The sequence below is a fragment of the Gigantopelta aegis genome, chromosome 8 (assembly GCF_016097555.1).
Source record: "Gigantopelta aegis isolate Gae_Host chromosome 8, Gae_host_genome, whole genome shotgun sequence".
Classification (NCBI taxonomy): domain Eukaryota; kingdom Metazoa; phylum Mollusca; class Gastropoda; order Neomphalida; family Peltospiridae; genus Gigantopelta; species Gigantopelta aegis.
Genome location: NC_054706.1, coordinates 33,920,537 through 33,946,490, shown reverse-complemented (window position 1 = coordinate 33,946,490; position 25,954 = coordinate 33,920,537). Strand labels below are relative to the sequence as shown.

At 35.4% G+C, this 25,954-nt stretch overlaps 1 protein-coding gene across 8 annotated transcripts in view; it reads left to right on the top strand.

Annotated features, from left to right (window-relative positions):
* LOC121378276 (netrin receptor UNC5C-like) overlaps positions 1 to 25,954 on the top strand; it is a 174,616-nt gene that overhangs the window by 94,181 nt on the left and 54,481 nt on the right. For 5 of the 8 annotated variants that reach the window (XM_041506365.1, XM_041506364.1, XM_041506363.1 and 2 more), the window contains exons 4-6: positions 8,857 to 9,037; positions 13,320 to 13,487; positions 24,333 to 24,494. In XM_041506365.1, the coding sequence (XP_041362299.1) occupies positions 8,857 to 9,037; positions 13,320 to 13,487; positions 24,333 to 24,494 (511 nt within the window). The remainder of the gene's footprint in view (positions 1 to 8,856; positions 9,038 to 13,319; positions 13,488 to 24,332; positions 24,495 to 25,954) is intronic. The other 3 variants (XM_041506369.1, XM_041506367.1, XM_041506366.1) reach the window with 1 other exon arrangement.

Below are 25,954 nucleotides of genomic sequence, written 5' to 3'. Positions count from 1 at the left end.
GCGCGGAAGACGGCAGTACTGGAGAAATATGCGGGACAGCTGTAGATATGGTGATTGTGGCACACCACAAAAGCCCTTTATTGTCGCTAGATATGACCGGCTAGCATGGCGCCTCAAATCAGACATACTTCTTTTAATTACCTGGCATTTTTCTCTCTCTTGTGGTGTGTCATAAATCTGCCCGTGATGGCATGGAATGAATAGTGCTTTCCACTGGCCTCCATTAGTTAACCATTGCACTTTTCAGCATGGGTTCTGTTTGATAAAGGAACAAAATGTTTTGCATTTAATGGCCATTTTGTTTTTTTTAATGAATATTGCTGATGTTCAACTTTCTTAAAAAGTTATTACCAGTATTCATGAGTATAGAAAGATGCCAGATGGAAGGGGCAAATGTAGTGTATACTGCTTCCCTCCCAATTTATTGGACTTTGTCCTTTTCCACTCTAATATTTTAACCACCCCTTCTACTACTAATCGTTTGTTTAAAATAATTCTTACATCTTTATTGTTAAACCTTGCATGAGAAAATAATACAAAGGAAGTTTGTAATAGTTAAACAAATAAAAGATAAGAACTGTTTTGTAACAAAAGGCACTGGTTTAAGTTGTTAGTTTATTAAATTTATGACTTGAAATAACTTTATCATAATTTCTACTATTGTGTAATTCTTTTTTCAAAAAAAGGTACATTAATTATTTGCTAAAGTTGTATTTTCCCTCAAACAACTTTGTATGTGCAAATATTTGCACCATTTTTTTTTCTTGCCTTTAAACAAGTAAAAAGGCAAGTTATTGGATATAGGTATTACTTTTCCGACTGTGGCGTCAACTTTTGCATTAAAGTACAACATTAAAGTTTTGCATTTAAATCAGTTTCTCACAAACTGTGAGTCAATGAAACTTGGTTTATAGTTGCACCACAGTTTTTTTTTATGGTAGGTGAGATACATGTCTTTGTTAAGATTTACAATAAAAAATTTCTGATATAAAAGTGTAAAAGAAATGCTAACCAGTGGCGTAGGAAGGTGCCAACAAGGGGAGAGGAGAGTGGCACACACACACAGATATATATATATAGATATAGATATATATGTGTGTGTGTATATATATACACATATACATACATACATACATACATACATACATACATAAATACATGGAAGCTTCGATAGCTCAGAGCGTATTGTGGTTAGTCTTGCAATTTGCGGGCGAATTGGTGCCACAGGTTCGAGTCCCAGCAACGGCATGGGACAATTTGTGAGGCCAGAAAGGATTTAATTATCCCCTGCGCCAGTGCGTTAATATCTATGTATGTAACAGTCAACCTCGACATACATACAATATATAGATATCATACATACATACATACATACATACATACATATATACGTCTCACCCCACCCCACTTCCTACACCAGTGCTAACACTTCTATATATGTGGGCAGTTTGATTTTAAATAGTAACATTAAATATATCTACAATATAAAGTATCTGGATTTAAAATGATCCTTGTCTAGTATTAAAATTTAATGCTTGTTAAAGCCGATTTTGAAAACCTCCAGTAAAGATAAGATTTTAAATGTGTGAAACACAATAGCTTTGGGAACATCTGAAAGTGTGGTAGGTAACCCACCACTGCGACATGTTGTGATATGTTTCCTCTGACAATATTTCACTTATGGATTATGTCTGTCTCTAGAAGTGATGCATGGTCTGAAAACTGATCCACACTTTGTGGGAAGTTCTGGCTATCCAGTTGCCTGTGTGCTCTGTATATTTTTCTCCCCCATATCCATTTCCCCCCTGGAGGTGGTCATTTTTTACCCAGATGTCATATACTGTGTGCTGTAATATTTCAACTTGGTTGTAACACTGTACAAACATTGTTTGTTCCCAGGTGGGGTTTTCTCTTTTGCCTGGCACTTGTTGCTCACAGAAAAGTGATTAACAACATTAAGCAGGTGACAGAGAACACATAATTATTTAAAATCTGTTGAGTATCAGATGTCTTTTTGTTCTTTTTCTTTTTTTGAAACAGCAAATACCAAGGGGAACAGCAAAAAGAACAAAAAAATACATCTTTAAATTGTTTACTTGTCACTGAAGTGATAAATCTAACAATGACTGCAACCACTTTAAACTGTACATGTTGGTGGGTAGAGTGAGACCGATAGCCATCAGTACCTTGACAGGACATAGCTTTGGTCACTTTACACACATAAATAGCCTTGTCCGAAGACACAAAAGAAAACAAAAAAAATTATTATGCCAACACTTGATATTTTGGCCAAGTTGTGTTGTGGGAAAAGGTGTTAACATGTAAAAGTCGCTGAAGCAAAGCTTCGCCATTGTACACCTGGTGTCATCTTTGTTGACCGAGCTTAAAAAGATATACTTCAGAAATCTGTTGATAAGGTGCCCATTTTTTTCCACCTAAGTGCTAAGATGGTCCAACCTTTTATCACGAGGTCTCGAATACTTCAAAGTCCTGCTTATGTTGAGATATAAACATGATAGGCTAGTGTAAGGGTTGGGATCAAGTCACTTGTCAAATCGGATAATAAAAAGACTTCTTTGTGCTGCATTCAGATTTTTAAAAAATATTTTGCTGCGAGTGTATAGATGAGGATGTATACTGTAGCCATGGGATACCCACTCTTGTTTTGAAATAAAGTATTAAAAATATTTATATATGGAAGACAAGATCTAAATTTTAAAATAAAAAGCAAGTGGGTTTTTTCTCTTAGGTTTATATTTCAGTATGGCATGTGATATTGTAATTTTTTGTATTATTGCTTTTGAATGTATGCTGGTATGTGTGGTGTGTGTGTGTGCCAAGTGTGTGTAAATTAAGGTATGGTTACAAAGATATACATTGCTTTATATATTCTATTTCAACGGCTCTTTCTTTCTTTCTTTCTTTTTTCTTTCTTTTTTTCATTCTTTCTTTCTATGTCTGTCTGTGTGTCTGTCTGCCTCTCTCTCTCTCTCTCTCTCTCTCTCTCTCTCTCTCTCTCTCTCTCTCTCTCTCTCTCTCTCTCTCTCTCTCTCTCTCTCTCTCTCTCTCTCTCTCACTCTCTCTACTCTTCCTCTTCCTCTCCCTCTCTGTCTCTCTTCCAAGTGTTGAAAAGTGTGACATCAAATAATCATAATTTAAAAATACGTTGATGTTTCTTTAACCACTTATTTGTTTCCATGTTAACAAAATAACCACAATGCTAAAACCCCTGTCATAACTTCATTATGAAGGTGCCTACTAGTTATGAATAATTATGAAAATTAGAAACAAATGTTCTAATTATAAGTTGATAACAAAATTTTATTGTCTTTATAGTACTTTATACAATTTAGCTTAGTAAGCGTATTCCTTATAAAAATTTTAAAGTCTGTACCGTGGGTTCAAGGAGAGTTTAAAATCTAACCACAATAATACCGTCTGCATATACAGAGACTATGTATTATGCCTTATGTTTGAACCTTGAGGCTTTAGTTGTGGGGTCTGTTCATGAAATTATACAGCTATTAGTTAGGCTAGCTGGTCAAATGTCAATAGCATTTAAAGACAAATTTATGCAAGACCACGTTTTTACTCTGACCATTTGTGGACAAAAGTGTTCATAATTATAGTGTACATATCTTATAAGAATTAGGAAAATAAAAACAGAAAAAAGTACCATACCCTGAGTATAAAAGTAAATTTGTTTAATGATAACCACTGTGATAATGAGCATTATGTGGATTAGAGGTAAAAAAAAAAGTATTAATAATTAAAAATATATTTTTTGTTTTACAACACCACTAGCACAGATGCATTCATTAATTGAATGTCAGACATTTGATAATTTGCACTTTCCAACAGATAGGATAGCACATACCACAACCTTTAATATACCAGTTGTGAGGCACTGTTTGTGAAGGGGAAAAAACTCTGTGGGTCCCCTGAGGGGGTTTGATCCTATGATTCAAGCAAAACTTCCCGATTTTTCTGAAGTTTTGATTTTAGTGTCGCCTAAAAACTGTTCACTTGCCAATGATCATTGATAAAAAAACTCACGTTAACCCTTTACGTTTCAAGACCCTGCAAAATTTTCTCAGATTTATTTTTTATCTGCCATTTTGTATCCCTGATGGATACACAGGATGGTGCATATAAAAGATCCCTTGCTGCTAATCGAAAAGAGTAGTCTATGAAGTGGCAACAGCAGGTTTCGTCTCTCAATATCTGTGTGGTCTTCAAAAATAAGTCCGACACCATATAACCGTACATAAAATGTGTTGAGTGTGTCGTTAAATAAAACATTTCCTTCCTTCCCTGATGGACACAATTTCTTACTGTGTACAAGTTTCACCAGTGTTGCCATGACTACGGGATAATGGTGACACAACAGTTTACAATATGCCCCTTGTTGCCCTTTTAGTACTGCAGAATGCCTTGGCCTTCTTCTTCAGTGCAGAGTTGCCCATGTACTTCTCATGGATGACTGACTGCCATTTTGATCAAAGCTCAGATATATGTACAGATTAGTTGGCTTAGGATGTTTCCCCAGAGATCAAAGACTGCTGCACAATGTGTTGACAGTCAGATGTAGTTGTGTGGTTGTTAGTACACAAATCTGGCTCTGCTGAAAAGATGAGATGTAACAGAAAATATGGCCATCATTAGTTAATTAGGATGAAGTCACTGGGCAAATATACTAATCTTGGTGTACTAACATTCCTCTAAGGCATAAGAATAAGATTATTAAAGTATAGTTTATATGATATAAATCATATAATAATCGATCTTAGTGTGTGTATTTATTTACAGACAATGGCACGTGGTCTAAAATTGCATCATATAAGTAAAAGTAAAGTTAATAGCCACGAAAGAAAATTTAAAAGACGCTTGAAATTTTGTTTCTCCCCTTCCCCTATTATAACATAAGTAAAAGTTGCTCCCATTAAAACTTACCCTTCTACCCTGGACCTAGCCCCTGCCCGTGTCAGAAGCTGGGTCCAAAGAAACATGCCTGAACCTTGTTTGTATATGGGCATGTAAAAGATAGTTGGAGATGGACTTATAACCTAGGTGGTAGGATAGTTAAGCCATGAAGACTTTAGGCTGGTACATACAGGTTTTAGGGTTCACATTCTTAGATTGGTACCCACCTAGGGTCAATTTTATTGGCTTAATGGGGAGATGTAAGGCCACTATGTACACCAACTTCTCTCTTAATAATAAATAACCACTAACCACTAACCCTGTCCTAGACAGATAGTTGAGGTGAGTGTCCAGGATGGCATGCTTGAACCATAATGGGATATGTATGAAACTGAAGTTTCATCTCTAAGGGTGGGGGGTAGGGGAAGTTGGATGCCCATGTACCTTACATAGAACCACCCTTGGATGGTGGTGGTTGTTTCAAATTTTCCCTGTATATATAAAGCTGTAGAAATAAAAGAAATTTACCATCAGGTTCCCGATATTAACAAGCAGCACTGTGTGACCAAATGTCCACCTCTCGTATGTGTTAATGTGACCATGTCGTCACACCACAGGACTCCACTGGGTACCGTGACAACAGTGTGACTGTGGACATCGGCTACAGTCCCATACATAACCATGTCCCTATCCCCGAGCATGTGCTGGAACTCATTTCAGCAGCAGCTAAACCTGAGCCTGGTTCATTTTATGTTTATTTTGTCTAGTTTTTCCCCCTCACCTGTCAACACAAGTCTTATGCACAAGTAAACAAACAACACCGCCTAACAAAAAACAAACAGTTGTAACAAGAATGGAGAATGTGAGACACAAAAAGTGATAGTATTTTTTTTTTTTTTTTTTTTTTTTTTTTTTTTTTTTTTAGGTTAGTGTTCTCCAGAGTGGTTTTAGTGTTATAGAAGTTGAGTGTCTCTGTTACTGTCAATAAATGATTCACAAGTTCAAACCCTGACATCTTCTGTGTTTCTGGGGATAATAAATAATAATTAAATAATAAATAAATAAATATATGAGCAAAATATTGTATACATTAACCCCAATTTTTTTTAAAAGTTTTATCTTAGGTTTGGTGATTGACTTGTAGGTTTTAGAATATTTAAAAAACAACTCTGTACTATATGCACCAAGAAAAAACCCTAGCTAAATTCTTAAACATTAAATAACATTAATTGAGTCTCCCATTTTGTCTTATGATAATTATATTGTCAAACCTGTATGTATAGGCCACACCTAGTCAGCTACTGAATGTCATCTTAGTGCAGGTGTCCTCTATACTGAGGTCAAATACCTTATACACACAGGTAGTTATTAAACAAGGTGCTTTTTATTTCAGAAATAACTAAAGTGTTCTTTATTTCTATTCAATAAAAAGAAAGAAAGAAATGTTTTATTTAACGACGCACTCAACACATTTTATTTACGGTTATATGGCGTCAAACATATGGTTAAGGACCACACAGATTTTGAGAGGAAACCCGCTGTCGCCACTACATGGGCTACTCTTCCGATTGGCAGCAAGGGATCTTTTATTTGCGCTTCCCACAGGCAGGATAGCACAAACCATGGCCTTTGTTGAACCAGTTATGGATCACTGGTCGGTGCAAGTGGTTTACACCTACCCATTGAGCCTTGTGGAGTACTCACTCAGGGTTTGGAGTCGGTATCTGGATTAAAAATCCCATGCCTCGACTGGGATCCGAACCCAGTACCTACCAGCCTGTAGACCGATGGCCTGCCACGACGCCACCGAGGCCGGTTTCTATTCAATAATGTTGTCCCTTTGACAGAGTTCAGTTTTTATGTCTTAAAATATAATATACAAGTTAACTACTGGTGTAATGCAGGTATGATAGTATAATTTTGGTTAATGATTTATTAATTACTGGTCTGTCAACTTATTATTTTTTATTATTATTAACAACCCCCTCCTCCCCCCCAATTTTTTTTTATTTTTAATTTTATTTTTATTTTATATAAACTGCAAATACTTACTGATAAACCAGTAGTGACATTATGTTTTTTTTTAAATTGTCAAACACCTTTTTTCATCCTATCAATGTATCATGGCTTTGTTACCAAATAAATTGAGTCTAACCATATTGCATTTTGGCCATAATACAGTTGGCTGTCTTTAGGCGGGACCTATAGCCCAGTGGTAAAGCACTCACTTGATGCACGGTCGATTTGGGATCGATCCCCGTTGGTGGGCCCATTGGACTATTTCTCGTTCCAGCCAGTGCACCACGATTGGTATATCAAAGGCCGTGGTATGTGCTACCCTGTCTGTGGGATGGTGCATATAAAAGACCCCTTGCTACTAAAGGAAAAATGTAGCGGGTTTCCTCTCTATGACTGTGTCAAAATTACCATATGTTTGACATCCAATAGCCAATGATTAATAAATCAATGTGCTCTAGTGGTGTCGTTAAACAAAACAAACTTCTTATTTCATGTCCAAGACACTTCATAACTGTCATTAAAACTCCTCACTTCTCTGACAACTTTGACCAAAAACCCTAGATCAACCTTTTTTATATATAGTAAACCCTTCATTTCCACTGACCTTATTCAACCACTAAAATATCAATCGACCTACCCCCCCCCCCCTCCAATTTAAGTACATCTGACTTACAGTATAGTTTCAGTACAATATATTACTAGTAAAACTTGCACATTATACTAATTTATTATTATTAAAAATATTGAACTTTAATGTTTTTAAATATTTAATATTTCAGATAAAATGCATATTTGTGACATGCATTAAATAGCAGATTTAGTGTGCTAGTATTGTGCAGTCAAAAATTCTCTTATAAACCAGTTATTTACTGGTATTATTATTTAAAATATTGCACTCTAATTTTAAAAAATATTTAATATATCAAATATGACTAAATGCATATCTGTGACATATATTAAATAGAAGGTTTAGTGTGCTGGCATTGTGCAGTTAAGAATTCCCATATAAACCAGTTATTTACTGGTCTTATTACTAAAAATATTGAACTTTATTTATTTTTTAACATTTAATATATCAAATATGACTAAATGCATATATGTGACATGTATTAACTAGCAGGTTTAGTGTGCTGGCATTGTGCTGTCAAGAATTCCCATATAAACCAGTTTACTACCGATATTATTATTAAAAATATTGCACTTTAAATTTTTAAAAATATTTAATACATGTATGTCAAATATGACTAAATGCATATCTGTGACATCTATTAAATGGCATGTTTAGTGTGCTGACAGTCTGCAGTCGAGAATTCCCATAATAAACCAGTTTGAACATGCGGTAAAAGCGGATACTTTAACTGTAGTGTTAAAGGGGCACTTGTGCTATTTGATGAAAGCGTGTGCTCTACCGACCTGTGCAAACCTAATCAATTGTTTCGTTACTCTTTTCACAATGTAAACAGTATCAATTGAAGCGGTGACCCTGCTTTCAGGCGCAAGGACTAATTTCTAAATCACCGATCATATACATGTACCTCTTGGCCCGTAAGCTTGTAATTCAATTTTTCTCTATTATTCAGATGAAGTCCATTAGAAGGGTTTGACCTATTGATTATCAGCTGACTAGAAAATAGTAGCATGTGATCTGAACCATATTGTTTAAGAGCAAACAAGATTTAACCTTGCCTACGTGTATAATAAACGTTAGCGCGGCTTTTGTTGCCATCAAAAATATTGCTGAAAATGATCCCAAATTGATTTTTATGCATTCGAGGCATGTGTTGCCATCTTGGCGATCTAATTTCTTCTTTCCAATTTACTTATTTTGTGATTTAATAAAAGAGACTAGTATTGCAGAAGTGGAAAATCTAATTACCTGTGTTGATGTGGGGGTGTTTTTCTTCTGTTTTGCAGGTTTTTTGGCTGAAAGACAACAAATTGATCAATGTTCAGGAGGAGATTAATTTCATAATTTCGAGCGAGGGGAGTCTGATCATCAACCAGGCACGGCTCAAGGACACAGGGAACTACACCTGTGGGGCCATGAACCCGGCAAGTCGCCGACTCAGCGATTCTGCCGTCCTCACAGTGTATGGTGAGTGGGCTCATGTTTTCACTGGGAGATGGGATCTAACTACATATGTAGATCTAGCTCTGTTGGTAGAGGCAGGACATTGCCCATTGGTCCAGCCAGTGCACCACGACTGGTACATCAAAGGCCGTGGTATGTGCTATCCTGTCTATGGGTGCATATAAAAGATCCCTTGCTGTTAATCGAAAAGAGTAGCCCATGAAGTGGCGACAGCGGGTTTCCTCTCTCAATATCTATGTGGTCCTTAACCATATGTCTGATGCCATATAACCATAAATAAAATGTGTTGAGTGCGTCGTTAAATAAAACATTTCCTTCCCCAGTGGCAAAGCACTAGCTTGATGCACGGTGGTTAGTCCGAGATCGATCACTGTCGGCTGGCCCAAATGGGCTATTTCTCGTCCCAACCAGTGCACCACGACTGGTATATCAAAGGCCGTGGTATATGCTGTCCTGTCTGTGGGATGGTGCTTATAAAAGATCCCTTGCTACTAATGGTAAAAATATTGTGGGTTTCCTCTAGTAAAACTAGCCGATGATTAATGAATCAATATGGTCTTGTGGTGTCTTTCAATAAAACTAACTTGAACTTTAACTATTGGTGCAGTGCATACCAGAGATGCTTGGGTTGTAGGATCGAAACACACACACCCCTCCCTCTTGGTGCACCCATTATCTTACTGGCTTTTGTTTCCCTTCCCATCCAGTGCCCCATCACTGGTATGAATTACCAAAGGCTATGGTATGTGTTGTCTTGTCTGTGGGAAAGTGTATGTAAATGACCCCTACCCCAGTTCCACCTGTAAATGCCTAGGTACGGATATTACTAGTAATGATAGTATGTGATGTTCTGTCTAGTCATAAAGTTACACAACTTTCAACTATTATATTCCAAAAAGAGAAGAAGTTTGTTTTGTTTAACGACACTGCCCCCGGAGCAAATCGATTAATTAATCATTGGCTATTGGATGTCAAACATTTGGTCGTTCTGACTCATAATCATCAGTAAACCCACTACATTTTTTCTGATGCAGCAAAGGATCTTTTATATGCACTTTCCCACAGACAGGAAAAAACATACCACAGCCTTTGTCCAGTTGTGATGCACTGGTTGGAACGAGAGAAAAAAAAACCCAATCAGCTGAATGGATCCACTGAAGTGGTTTGATCCTGTGATTCAAGCACTTCAAGCGAGCACTCAACCAACTGAGCTAAATCCTGCCCCTGTTATATTCCATCCATAATTATAATAGTATCATTTGAAACCGTAAGATCAAATCTCTCTCCCTCCCCCCCCCCCCCCCCAGTGGACCCCTTCTTTCGATAACTTTGTTTCGATATAATAAAAAGGTTTCAGCTTTATAAATTTTATTTCAGCTTTTATTTTTAAATTGGTTGTCACATCCGTTGGTATATCAAAGATTGTGGTATATGCTGTCATGTCTGTAAAAAAGTGTATATAAAAGATCCTTTTCTGCTAATGAACAAAATGCAGTGGGTGTCCTCTTAAGACTCAGCATTGCTAGTAAAAAAAGTTTAAAATATTCTTCTTTCAGAAGACAAATGAGGCAAAAAAAAATAACAAAAAAAAAGTATAACAAAAATATATAAAAAGTTTAGACGAGTGGAATTTGAAGCTAGCTTAATATCTTTTCCAAGTTGTAGTGAGCATTCCCGATGAAAATGACGACTCTGTGTATACAAATTAGCATACCTCACCACATGCGCTGCACATGTAACATGAAATAATTTAGAATTTCAATAATTAAGATACCTACATATCCGTGTGGAATCATCTTTGGCCACGGGAAAGTGACTTTTAAAGTGATTTGTTACAGCAGACATGCAGTGAATGGATTACGTAACTGTCTTTCTCCCGAAAGGAAATTGAGGAGAGAAAAAACTGAATGGCAACAGCTTTATTTGTGTTTGACAGAGCTGTCATAAAGCAGGCCGTAAACTAATTTATTTAAGAAAGTCGTCTTGTTTTCTTACAACATTTCTGTTCAAAGTCTATGAAAAGAGAACAACTTCTTTTTTTGCCACATACAGAATTTCCTGATGTATGGAAAAATGGGGATGGGTGGAGCGGGGTCAGAATTTAACCTGAGATGTGATGGATTGTAAGATTGATTGCCCGCTGTGGACTCTGTTACTGTCCTCTTTATGGGAAGATGCATATAAAAGATCTTATGTTGCCTATTTGGTGACAGCAGGGTTCTGATCTCTCTCACTCTCCTTCTCACTCTTACTCTCCTTTCTTTGTCTGTCTGTATGTCTGTCTCTCTGTCTCTCTCTCTGTGTTCTGTCTTTTTGCTCTCTTTCTGTATTCTGTCTCTCTCCTTTTTCTCTGTATTCTGTCTCTCTTCTGTCTCTTACCGGCCTCAGTGACGTCATGGTTAGGCCATCGGTCTACAGGCTGGTAGGTACTGGGTTCGGATCCCAGTCGAGGCATAGGATTTTTAATCCAGATACCGACTCCAAACCCTGAATGAGTGTTCCGCAAGGCTCAATGGGTAGGTGTAAACCACTTGCACCGACCAGTGATCCATAACTGGCTTAGCAAAGGCCATGGTTTGTGCTATCCTGCCTGTGGGAAGCGCAAATAAAAGATCCCTTGCTGCCTGTCATAAAAGAGTAGCCTATGTGGCGACAGTGGGTTTTCTCTAAAAAAAACCAATGTCAGAATGAAAATATGTCCAATAGCCGATGATAAGATAAAAAAATCAATGTGCTCTAGTGGCATCGTTAAATAAAACAAATTTTACTTTACTTTATAATTGAAATCCTTCTGATGTTCATATAATTATAACTGATTGTGTAATTGAAAGTTGATGGGTTGGTACATTTCCGACCGATTCCTAACACTTCACACTTCAAACAAGTGCTTTATTACCGAGCTATTTGCACATCCTGCTGTCTCAATGTGTAATGCTCTCTCTGGCTTATAACTTCACTAACTTGTTTAAATTTCTGGATCGAAAATAATGTGCTGACTTTTTAGCCCTGTTAATTTGTTAGTAGCTGTTCCATTCCATAAGCATTTTAAAAACGTATTGCACCGTTTAGCGATTTAACTAAAAGACCTGGCAAAAATGTAAAACTTGATTCAAAACTCTCTTTTATTGCCAACTATGTGACAGGTAGACTGACACGAACAGACAGTTTGGCTGTGGTCCCACCATACTCATTTATTAATAGATATTTTAACTTTTAATCAGTTAATTATTCTCACGCATAATTACATTTAGAAGTCTGCTTATTTTCTCACTTTTACGATTGAAGAATCGGTGCTTCTTTTAAGTGCAAAATGTTCTTGAGATATTCTGGGCTGTGACCCAAGTGTCTTGATAAACAGAGTTTGTTACAGTTAGCCATTTTTTTTTTCTTCTTCCTTTTTTAACTCCCTACTTCAGTTTGTAGAGCACCTGGGAAGTATTTAAGGTATCACATGCTGATTTTCATTATCTCTGTGCTAATGTGAATGTTAAAGGCATTCCAGTCTTGTTGAAACAAATGTCCTCTGTTTATTAGTCTGTTACATTTCAATAAGCAATGAAGACACAGGGGAAAACTTACACTTCCCTTTGTTATTGGCCAGTGATGAATTGAGAGCTCAGTGTTAGAGTAATGCCTGATGGGAACTAATATTTTTCAAGTAGCATTTTAGAAATTGATTCTATGTCAACTAGCTGGGGGTGGGGAACAATGACAGGAAGGAAAACTCTATTAACATGTTCATATCCACTGAAGGTTCAGGCACGTCCATCCTGGGTATGCAGTGGCGGATCCAGAAAATCCATTTGGGGGGGGGGGGGGGAGGACAGTGACATGAGGTGGAATGTCAAGGGAATAAAATTATAACTATCGCAAAATTTAGGTGGGGGGGGGGCAGCCCCACCCCCAGATCCACCTCTGGTACAAGTTCTGATTTGGGCCAGATCTCCTGTCCAAAAACAATGAACAAAAGTGGCTTCATGTTTGATATGATGATTGCAGTTCCTAAAGGGTTAACATCATATATAACAACCTAAACAACCATTTATTAAACTAATTTGTACTTTAAAGCTGCACATACATGTTCATAGCAATGAAAAAAACATGTTTTGGAGATTTTGTTTGTCGAATGCTTTGAATTTATTATTATTATTTTTTAATTTTACCCCTATTAAGCTAAACATGTTTCTGAACTTGAACATAGTTTAATTAGCTAAACATGTTTTTCACTACCATATTCGTTAAGCCTAAGACATTTGTTACATTGAATTTATGTGTATTTCTTCAGTGAATGGTGGTTGGTCAACATGGAGTCAGTGGACGGACTGCTCAGCAAAGTGCGGAAAGGGAAAACAGCACCGCACACGCACATGTACAAATCCAGCACCGCTGAATGGTGGGAAACCCTGCACAGGGGAGACAATGCAAAACAGTGCATGCACGGCCATTTGTCAAGGTGAGTTAACTCTTCCATCTCTTGTTTATTATACTGCAGCGTTTGAGGTGAAGGTAAGTGGTTTTTCTGTTTTGTGGAAGTTTAAAATTGGTCTGTTGTGTAGTTTTTAGAACTGGAGTGTGAGACCAATTAATTTTTTGATTTTTGAATTTTTTTTTATGTGGATTTTTTCTTTAATTTAATACATTTTGTAAAATTTTATATATTATCTTTCTACAAAATAATTTTATATATTATCTTTCTACAAAATAATTTTATAACAGGCTGGTAGGTACTGGGTTCGGATCTCAGTCGAGGCATGTGATTTTTAATCCAGATACCGACTCCAAACCCTGAGTGAGTGAGTGCTCCGCAAGGCTCAATGGGTAGGTGTAAACCACTTGCACTGACCAGTGATCCATAACTGGTTCAACAAAGGCCATGGTTTGTGCTATCCTGCCTGTGGGAAGTGCAAATAAAAGATCCCTTGCTGCTAATCGGAAGAGTAGCCCATGTAGTGGCGACAGCGGGTTTCCTGTCAAAATCTGTGTGGTTCTTAACCATATGTCTGATGCCATATAACCGTAAATAAAATGTGTTGAGTGCGTCGTTAAATAAAACACTTCTTTCTTTCCATTCAACAACAAGTAGGTACTGAAAATTTAAACTTTTTTTTTTTTTTTTTTTTTTACAAAAGTCCTGTATACTACCAACTGAACTAAACATATAATCCTCACTAATTAAACTGCCAACATAATAACATTGAAAGTGCCAACTCATGAGTCTATTAAGACTAGTTGTGTTTGTTTGTGGTTTTTTAATTTTGTATTAGATGTTTGAGAGATTGTAGTTTATAACATTGCTATATAAGTTTATGTCCTACCTGCCCGAAGGTATTAATATATATTTTTTATGTTTTATATACAAGTCCACACAGTCTTATGGCCTGTCAAAGTGGCGACATGATTATTCACTGGGGGCCAAATGTCAGTCTGTCTTTTAAATGATTAATTATTTAAAGTCAACATTTGAGTGAACTGGTGCCCATGTGACCACCTGTCTAGAACAAACCGAAGCTTACACTATATATTTTAACAGTCTTTCAGCTATATCGTAAATATTTAAACAGTTTATTCCTGTGGAGTATAAAAAGAAATTTCTGATGAAAACAAACAATACATTATGTATGCCTCCCTGCTTGACTCTTGTCTAACGTCACACATATCATGATACGAGACAGTTCATTTACATTTACATACGAGATAAAAATTTATGGTAATTTATTGTGGCGAATTTCAAAGAGCATAATGGTGTTCTTATCAGCAGAACAAAAGCCAGTAATAACAGCATTTTATAGACGCTTTTGTCAGTCATTCTTCTCTGTGTGTGTTCTATTAACCACCAAGAATGCAGTAAAACACTGAAATCCCTAAGCACAGTGTATGCATATTCTTGAAATCATGAAATTAAATTTGTTTTAGTAGTAAATTGTAAATTAATAGCCAGTAGATAATCACTGTATTTGTGTTTTTAACTTTGTTTTGTTTAGTTACATAAAGTTTGTTTTGTTTAACAACACCACTAGGGCACATTGATTTATTAATCATCGGCTGTTGGATGTCAAACATATGGTCATTTTGACACAGTCATAGAGAGGAAACCCATTACATTTTTCCATTAGTAGCAAGAGATCTTTTATATGCATCATCACACAGACAGGATAGCACATACCACAGCCTTTGACATACCAGTCGTGGTGCACTGGCTGGAACGAGAAATAGCCCAATGGGCCCACCGATGGAGATCGATCCTAGACCGACTGCGCATCAAGCGAGCGCTTTACCACTGGGCTACATCCCGCCCCACTATAGAGCACACTGATTAATTAATCATCGGCTAATCATCAAACATTTGGTAATTCTGACTCATAGTCATCACAGGAAACCAGCTACATTTGTTCCTAATACAGAAAGCGATCTTTTATATGCCCTTTTTCACAGACAAGAAAACACATACTATTGAGTCACTGGTGAGTTCTAACATACGTTTGTGTTATGACCAAGGCTTTTCTTGAACTAATGGTAATTGAGTCTAAAACTGATTCTATTGCGATGCCTTCATTTACCACAAACATAATTAAACATAAATAAGTCATAGTTGGAATAGATGTTTAAATTGCTTTAAAAAAAAAAAATTAACATATCTAAAAAAAAAGAAGAAGAGAAGAATACTATATTTATGTCTGTTAGATGTCATTTATCTTATAACTTGTAGTTTAAAAACATATCCAATTCACATCTGATAGATATGTTTTGAAACAACTTATTTTAAGACAAAAATGTCTTGATTCACATTTGCACTGACGTAGGAAATGGGGGGGGGGGCATATGCCCCACTTTTCAGATATTTTGCTTTATATTTGCTGTATAATAGTGTAAATGCGTGTGAATATAAAAGTGTGGGCCCCCCCCCCCCTTTTAGCACCTTCCTATGCCACTGATTTGTGATAGATTTTGTAGCCCAGTGGTAGAGTGCTCGCCTGATTAATGATCAGTTTATCAAAGGCTGTGGTATATGCTGTCCTGTCCGTGGGAAAAAAGTGCTTACTAAAGATCCCTTGCTGCTATTCAGTAAAAGTGCACTAGGCATGTGACAGAACTGGGCTTCGTCATTCATTATCTGGACGGAATGTTGAAGTAATGTACCAAATAGCTGTAGTACAAAAGGAGATGAGATGTCATTACACAAACACTCCTTTTTCCTCATTATTCCCTGTGGGTCACCTATCCAAATTCCACCAATATTCACAGTATACTAATCTAGCTCAGCATTTCTTTAACGTTGGTATTGCCGACATAAAAATGGCAATTGAGTGCAGTGCATGTAGCCGTAGCCATTTAATTTAAATACTGACTTTTATAGCCTCCCAGGATACTGGCATGTCTATTCGTTGTGTCCTCCTTGACAGGGCAGACATGTTGTGTAATCGCACGGTATGCCGACATTGCGTCTCTGGGTCTGGCTCCACCAGTCTGAATGGAAGCCATTTAACCACCACAGTGTCCCACACAAAGATGATATTACTTTATTGTCTATGTAATATGCAAAATAGAACCACATGATATATGCATATTTTTAATGTAATTTATCTATTTCTAACAAAAAAAACGAACTTTTAATTTATTGTTTGAACGTGTCTAGGGATTTAAGTACATGCTTGTCACTGCTTATGAATTAATTGTCTTAAAGAAATTGATATTTGAAAACATTAAGTATAACAATGTTATATAGTTAAGAATAAATATTTCGTATTAAACTTTCTTAAGAAATTTGATTGATTTAAAACTGACTTTTATGGTATATTGCATTTTTTAAAACAAGTATCACTGAAAAGACAATTTTGTAGATGTAGTTATATCATTAAAACAAATCACCAACACCAGCCCTCAAAAATATTTTTAAAACTTTAAAAACCACAAAAAAACACACAATATAAATTTTGGTTTAAAGTGTCGGTTGACTAGAATTTACCTCTAAACTGAATACTGAGAAGAAGAAAAACAAAACCTTGCATAATGATGTTTCAGTTAAAAATTAAATTTAATATGAAATGTTAATATTTTGAAATAAATTTTAATAAATAATGTTAATTAACAAAATGTATGTGTCACATGTACCAGCATTTTTATGATGTTAGGTTTTGTAAATTGTTAGTATCTTGTAGAAAGAAATACATCCTACTGAATCACCATGATATGTGATAATTCAGAATACTTCAAGTGATTACAAATATTAGCATTTACCAATCTCCATATAACATTTAATTTCTGTCCTGAGTCTCCAACACCATATAACCGTAAATAAAATGTGTTGAGTGCATCGTTAAATAAATTTCCTTCCTGTCGTGAGTCAGGCCCCCGATAAAATCGGAGGTCAGACTTGGGATGGGCGTGTTCGAAACCTTAGTGGTATATGAACACGTTAAGCTAGTTATCTACCTACCACATAGCATTTGAACTTTTAACAGGTTTTTTTCTGAACAATATGTTTTGCCAAGAAAGGAGAGTGATCACTTGCACTCCCTTCCACACTTTCCTAAAGAGAGAGAGGAGAGTGACACATTGCTCATGACCAAAGACTGGGTTATCTAAATGTAACAAATGTCAGCCTTGCTGTAACTATTAAAATTTTTTTAGAAAAAAAACGCCATTATTAAAAAATTTTTTAAATTTTTTTATGAAGATTTATTTCCTGAACCACACTATATTAAGCTGCTACAGCTAGTAACGACACAATAACTGTTGGTTTGGTGTCTATAATATTGTTAGAGGAATAAATGTCTGTAAAAAACTAATTGAAAAGATTACCCATCTGTACATTTTCCTTGTTATATTACAAAGGAAGTATGAAAGGCCAGTAACTGTAAACCTGCTGTTAATACATGCACCGCCATTCTAGACGCTGGAATCAACGTTTTCTTATTAGATTCTTAGCTCTGCACATTTTTTGGGGTCTAGGTTACATTTCAAAGATAACATACACATCAGATCTCTTGGCTTTTATAGGTGAAACATCATACAGAATTTGATAAACTCGGGTCCTTAGCTGGTAAATGATTGCAGATCTCCAAGTGTTTTATTTTGGCATCTGTTCCTATTCGTGGAGAAAGAGTGGATTAAAACATCTAGATTTAACTTACGATATCGCTAGAGAGTGATTGTGCTTTATCACCAAACTGTCAAAGGAGGAAGAAACGTGGGAAAAGATGTGCATGATGTCTATATATGTAATATACGTGTTTATACACACATGCTGATACGCATATATTATTGACATAGACATGCTGATACGAGGATATAGAATCCTGATATATATACGTGCTGATATTGACATGCTTATGTGGACAGGTTAATATAGACATGATGGTATGGACAAGTCAGTATATAGACGTATGTGTACTGATATGGACAAGTTGATATAGACGTGATGATATGTACTACATTGAGTTGATATAGACATGCTAATAATAGTATGAACAGGTTGATATGTTTCATCATCAAGAGAGCTGGTTCAAAGATGTTTTACAGCTTCAATGAGTTGTAAGATGTTTTGTCTGTCGGATGTGAATTTAAGTTGAATTTGCTGAACATATTTCATTAAAATAATTGTAGGAAAAGAGAAAGAAAGGTTGACAGTTATTTGTATTTTAATGCCTGCTGTCTACGAAATATATTGTCAATATTAAGAATTATATTAAACCTTTTATTGTACATAATAGCCAATATTAAGAATTATATTCATTTTTTTATTGTACATAATAGCAAAATAGGACAGGCAGAAAACAGTGTTATTAAAATAACATCACAGGAACATGAACATGTACCTCCTACAGAACTAAATACATGTACATGTATATGCATTGCTAATGAGCCACTAACATCACCATGCTTACTACTACATCTTTTACATATTTACATCCTTCTACTGCTACTACAACAACTACTGCTACTGTTACTGCTACTGCTACTGTTACTGTTACTGCTACTGCTACTGCTACTGTTACTACAACTGCCACAACACCTGCCACTGCTACTGCTTTTCTTGTTGCTGCTGCTGCTGCTTCTACTACTATTACTACTACTACTACTACTACTACTACTACTACTACTACTACTACTACTACTACTACTACTACTACTACTACTATACTAACAATAACTAAAAAGACAGATTCTGCATTAAACAAATACATTAATTGTGCTCGCTTCCATTCTCTTCCCTACTCCATCCACGAACAATCATTTCTGGAATAAACAATATGATTATTATTCCCCCCCCCCCCCCCCCCCCAATATTAGTGGTTACAAATAGCTTTCTCTGGAGACTTCCTTCTTTCGCTTCTTTTTGTTCATCTGGACTATTGTGGCGGTATTTTATTTTAAACCATATAACTATTTTACCCAGGAACTCCCCTTGCGTTGGCAGATAGTATATCCTCCTACATCTGTTTTGGCTGATATCATCTCTCCGCTGCACTGGTTTGCAAGTGCTTTGTCTAGACAGTCATCTTAACCTGGTGCCAGTCTTAGTTCATGTAATTGGTCACTGATTCGATTCAGCTCACTGACACACTGGTCTGCACTCCCCTTGTTCCCTCCCTGAAATGATCCCCGTAATGTGAAGTTGTGTTTCTCTGATGTGGAGGAGGGGATGGGGACTGGGGGCAGAAACATACCTTTGCATTTATTGGCAGTTAGACATCACCTTGAAGCAATTATGGCCTATCTCCCAACACATCGTCTTGGATTTGTCACACGCTTTCTACTTGGCAGCTATGTCTGTTGATGCGCATTCTGTAACCAGTGAAACCGAAGAGTGTAAAGACATCGCCATTAAGAAAATACTCCAGCGTGATTAGTGTTAGGAGGTTTGGCTGTGCCAGTAGTAATTGCATTGCGCTTTTAAAACATAATGAATGTGTGTGTATATAATATATACAGTTGAATTCCGTTGGCTCGAAACCCATCGGTGCTTGAGAAAGTGTTCGACCCATCGGGTAGTTTGACCCAACCAATCGGTCAACAATGTGCAAGTGTAACTCGTGACTTCATTTTAGGTTCGAGCCTTTGGGGTTTTTTTTTGGGGGGGAGGGGGGGGGGGAGAGGGTTGGTGTTGGCTTATTTCTGAAAAATGAGGCAATTTATCTGAATTTATATTTCGGGCAATTATTGTTGCAATTGTTACTGCAGATGAAATGAGAGAGAGTAAAATACGACCCATTAAGTAAATTTGCTACATCGTTTGTTGTTTGCAGTTTGTTTTGTGGATAATTGTATGAGACTTTTAAACAGTCTTTGTGTTTTTGATGTTATTCTGCCGGTGGTACATTATTACGTAATAGCACTTTTGTTCACAGATTTATTATCTTTAATGTTACTAGAGGTTTGGCTTTTGTTCACAGATTTATTATCTTTAATGTTACTAGAGGTTTGGCTTTTGTTCACAGATTTATTATCTTTAATGTTACTAGAGGTTTGGCTTTTGTTCACAGATTTATTATCTTTAATGTTACTAGAGGTTTGGCTTTTGGCCTAATGCTCCTTACAATTTATGTTTTACGTGTTGGTTTTTCTAGGGTGTTTTTTTCTGTTAGTATAAAAGACATAGTACCGGTATCTATTTGGTTCAGGTGTAGAGATAATATCGTCTTAAATTATGTTCATTTCTGTCAGAAAAAACACAACAACAACACAAATCAGAAATATTTGAATTGTTTCCAATAAAATAATTATCTGCATGGTTACCTTTTCTGTGCTCTGATTTTCGTTTCAAAATTTCTTAACCTACGTACCTTAAATTTGTCACGAGAATAGTCTGGGTATGGATCTTTTTAAATTACTCTACAATTCTAGCTGTGATTGGCTTGTTGGTGCTTACCAAATGTTTGATATCCAATAGCCAATGCTTAATTTAATTTAAATTGTTTTTTTTGAGAACTTGTCATCCTCTTGCACTCAGTTCCCATGTAAACTTAAAGGGACTATCCGGAGTTTGTAGCCATTTTGAAAGGTTTTCTGCAAATAAAATATTTTTACATAATTAAAATTAAAATTAAAATTTACTTCTTGATTAGAATTTGAATATCTCTATAACCAATACATTTATGGATATTGTAATATTTTGTAATATCTCAATATTGATTTTTGTTTGAAATAATTTCATATGTACAAATTTATTTCTTCAGAATATGAAATAATTTGGCAAAATGTCATTCCAAAAGTATTTATCCATGTAATGCTTTATATTTAAAACACTAAGGTAAGATAGTGTTTTGAAAAATAAAACAAAAAGCAATATGTGTGTTTATTTTGTTTGGGGGTGGGGGTGGGGTGGGGGGAAAGAAACAGAAGTCTTAAAAGGACTGAAAAGTAAGAATAGTCCCTTAATAATTTATTATAACATGTGCCACTAACAGGGGAAAGGCAGACCAGCTTTTATCTCAGTCCTTGGATTCAGGAAAGGCATGGCATCTCTTTTTGTCTCAAAACATTTTTGGGGATCAAATTAAGTTTTTAAAAAAGTTTAAAAAAAAAGTGTTTTGATCATGTGATCTTGCAGCCATGTGGTCTGACTTAACGACAGTGTCACCCTCACAGTGAGTGTCAAGCGCGCAGCTATCGCTAGAATTACTGAAGAAACATCCAAACAAATCCTGTTTTGAAATACAGAACTTGAGTTTGCATAAAGTTTGCTCATTTCAAATGTTGTGGGGTTTTTTTCAGTTCCTTATCTTTTCTTTTTTGTTGTTTATTTAAGATTCAATTAATGAACTGTCTTTTTTTTCTTTCTTTTTTTTAAAGTTTTTTCTTCTTCTTCTTCTTTTTCTTTTTTTTTTTTGTGGAGGGGGGGGGGGGTATTCAATAAATGTGAGGTTTTGCAATGATTGATATTGATATTAATACTCTGTAATAAGTAGAAAATGGACAATGTGAAAAATATCACCATTATGGTTTGGACTACACAATTACACGTATACCCTGGTAAATGCACATACATACACATGCACACAACTAGGCACAATTCCATAAAGAAAATTAAAACCCGTTAAAACAGTGTCCATTATTTGAAGATGCGTGTAAAGTAAAACCTGTTTTAGTGGCCACTCTAGCCAGTACACCACAACTGGCATATCAAAGGTCATGGTATGTGCTATCCTGTCTGTGAGATGGTGCATATAAAATAGATCCCTTGCTACTAATAGAAACATGTAGCGAGTTTCCTCTCTAAGACTATATGTAAAAATTACCAAATGTATGACATCCAATAGCTGATGATAAATAATCAATATGTTCTTATGGTGCTGTTAAACAAAACAAAGTTTATCATCTTATAAGCAACTATCTGTCTTAAACAAGTACCTTTATATTCCTCTAAATCATTTAATTTAGAGTATATTAACCTGCATCAAACAGAAACCTATTAGATCCAAAGAGACCTCTTTTCCTCTTTTTTTTTGTTGCTTTTTTTTATTTGAAATCATCTAAAAATATATGAAGAGTGCATTTCCAAAAAAACCCCCATGATATATCCATTTACATCACTTTGAGAAAAAACATTATTTTGCTGAAACATGATGTAGTATATTTCACACGAAGAACGGCTTTCACATCTTGTTCAATGGGCTTAGGCTGCATTTTGACAGAAACATTGTCCTCGTATTGTTCATTTGTACTAACATCAGTATACCTTACTCCAAAATTTGAAAATTGGCATATATTGTGTTTTGGAAATAAAATCTGAAATAACTCTGTAGTTATCAGCTTAAAACAGAAAGTATTTATTATTACATATTACCAAAGCACATCCAAAAACATTTAAAGCATTCATTCTAACTTTAAAGCTTATAAACACATATTTTTTTCTTTTCTGTTTTTTTTAAAAAAAAATCTGATCTTTCATGTTGTGTATGAGTGAGTATAAACGATTTACATAAAAGTTTTTTTTTTTTTATAACTTGTTTATAAGATAACATATTTTATTTCAAATCTGGGGGTGATTTAATGGCCAGGAAATTGAAAGCAATCATGGAAATTTGTCTCACTAAAAGCATTGGAGGAGTAGTTAAGATAAATGGTTTTCAGTGTACTGAGCCGGCTGTGAAACACATGCCTTGAAGAGTTCCCTTCAGGTCTAGAAAATTGTCTGTAATGAGCAACACAAGTTTAGAAAAACATAGATTTCTCTTTCGGATATTTTACTTGCAGAAAGAATAATTCTAGCCGCTGGACTTGGTACAAATTTTCTGTGGGAAACTGAAATAAAAATAGTTTGAAGGGTCATGGGATGGACAAAGGGTTACTTTGTGTATCACAAACCAAACTCTGTGGTGACGGAGGAAAGCTGGAAAAGACAGCTCATTTCATTTTACAGACTGGACTACTGGTGTAGCTTGTGAAAGAAAAAGAAAAAAACTAAAATACTTGTGTGTCATTCACATTTGGCAGGCCTACTGTATTTGTATTTCTCTCATGTTTTAGAGGTGGGGAGAATGAATGTACAATAAAAATATAGGAGGTACAATAAAAATATTTTAAAATTCTTTCTTGAAGAAATTCTGCACATTTCATCAGTTTTGCTTAATATAGTTGCTAGTATTGAGAAGGTATTTCCTTAATTTTCATGCATTTTTTTTTTTTTTTTTTTTTTTTGTGTAAATCATTGTTTTGAAACAGATAAAGTTGTTTTTCTTTTTTGAAGCAAACAGTTGAGTTGACTGATTATTGATACTATTTTCTACACATCACATCATGTTTATGTATTGCATTGTTTGTTGTTCTCCCCTTTGCCATGTTTATTTTGTATACATTTTGTATTGTGATAAAATCATTCCTGTGACTTTTATATCCTCAGTTGTCTTGCATTTTATTCTTCTGTTCTTTTTACAACCATGTCCTCCAATCTTTGGTGTGGTTTTATTTAGTTGACATATATTTTTAATATGTAGAATTTCTTTTCATTCCTGAAAATATGCGATCACTGAATTTGACAGTAAAATGGTGAAAAAAAAGAGGAATTTTGATTTTGGAATTAAAAACAAAATTCAATAAATTTTTAAAACTGCAAATTCTTTTTTAAAAAGATCTAAAAAAAAGTAAAGGATCTTTATGTCATAAACGTTAAAATATTATTAGATGCATATATTCTATCTCAGTCTCCCACCCCAGCACCCAACAAAAATTAACAAGTTATTTTGAAATAATTACCTTTTTTTTTCTTTACTGAAATACTTTTTTGTACTAACCCATAATAAAGTATTTTTGAAAACTAATACACAATCTGACTCAAGTGTCGTCGCATATTTTGTAGTGGATGGTTTTTGGTCTCCGTGGTCCTCCTGGTCGACTTGCAGCCCCGATTGTATTCACCACCGCCGCAGGTCTTGTGACAATCCTCGCCCTATGAATGGCGGTGGTTACTGCAGCGGCAAGGATCTCGACTCCATTAACTGCACTGGCGGCATGTGCAGAGGTAGAGACCCATTCTTTTCCTTGTTTTCTTGTGCATGTTTTTGTGGACAATTTTTTTTAACTTTGTTGATTATTATTTATTTTTTGTGTGTGTGTGTGTGTGCTTTTGCTATTCTGCTTGATGGGAGCTTTTTTTGCAATTTTCAGGAGTTATATTCCTTTCTGTCACTAATCTCAAAAGTTTATGTGGATTTAAATCTTGATACAGTACTTTAAACAAAAATGCAGACCTTTTTGGAAGAAAAAAAATTCTTGTATCGCAAAAAGCAGATGTTTGTTTTAAGGCCTGCATGCTGCCTATAGATTATAAAAGTGTATTTATATTTTTAAAAATATTTTACAAGTAAAATGAGATAATTTTTATTAAAGTTCTTATCTGTAGAAATTCCACATAAAAGGGCACACATCTTATTTTTCAGTATTAAAAAAACATAATAATAGGGAAAGTTAAAATTGGTATACCAAAATTGTTCAATTTTCATTTTCACTACTTGAAATCATTTTGACATTGTAAACTCCCCCACCAAAAAAACAACAACAACAAAAAACCCAAAACAATAACAACAAAAAAACATTAGACATTTAAAAAAAAAAAATTCAAAGATGCAAAGCCCAGCCATTATGACACCTTTGAGAGAATGCAATCAATTTGACACAAGTGGAAAATAACACCCCCAGTTTAACCTAAAATTAAGAAAGTTCAGCTTGCAAATAAAAAAAAATGCACAAATGTCATAATAAAACATATAAAAATAAATCTGATTATGAAATGCGATCCTGAAATCCACAGGAGTCGTTTTCAGACATGAAATATCTGATGGCGCTTGACAGCAAGAAAATCTGTCTCCCAGTGTGTGGTATATATGCATATTAATCTTCAAGATTATGCACATTTTCTTATCTGCTCAGAAGATTAAAAAAAACAAAAAAAACAATCCTCATAAAAAATATCAACTTAAAAAGCTTTTAAAATCTATAAATCAAGAAAGAAGTAGGCCATTATATTTGAGCCAAATTTACTTCTTTTGGTACATTTCTTAGCTGTGTTTACTAAAATAAATGGGATATACTTCTGTGGTAGAGGGTTTGCATGTTGATGGACTCGTACATCAAACTCCATGGTATGTACTGTCCTGTATTGGAATGTATATGTGAGCTTTCTGGTAGGAGTAGCTCATGGTGGCAGGTTGTTAGTCCCCTTCTGGTCAAACTGGAGGTGACTATAGGTTTCATCTCCATCATTCTGTGTGTCTTTCTGGCTGTCTGTCTGTCTGGCTGTCTGTCTGTCCCACATATGATTTTTCAGATTTCCCACACACAATACCTAAGATATTAGGCTGAGAGTTTGTATATAGCTTTATTATGTACTGTTACAGACCAAGTTTGACTTTCATGGCAATTTATCCATTTTTGACAAGAGTTATGGCTCTTGAACTTAGGAGATACAAAAATTTGTTGGGC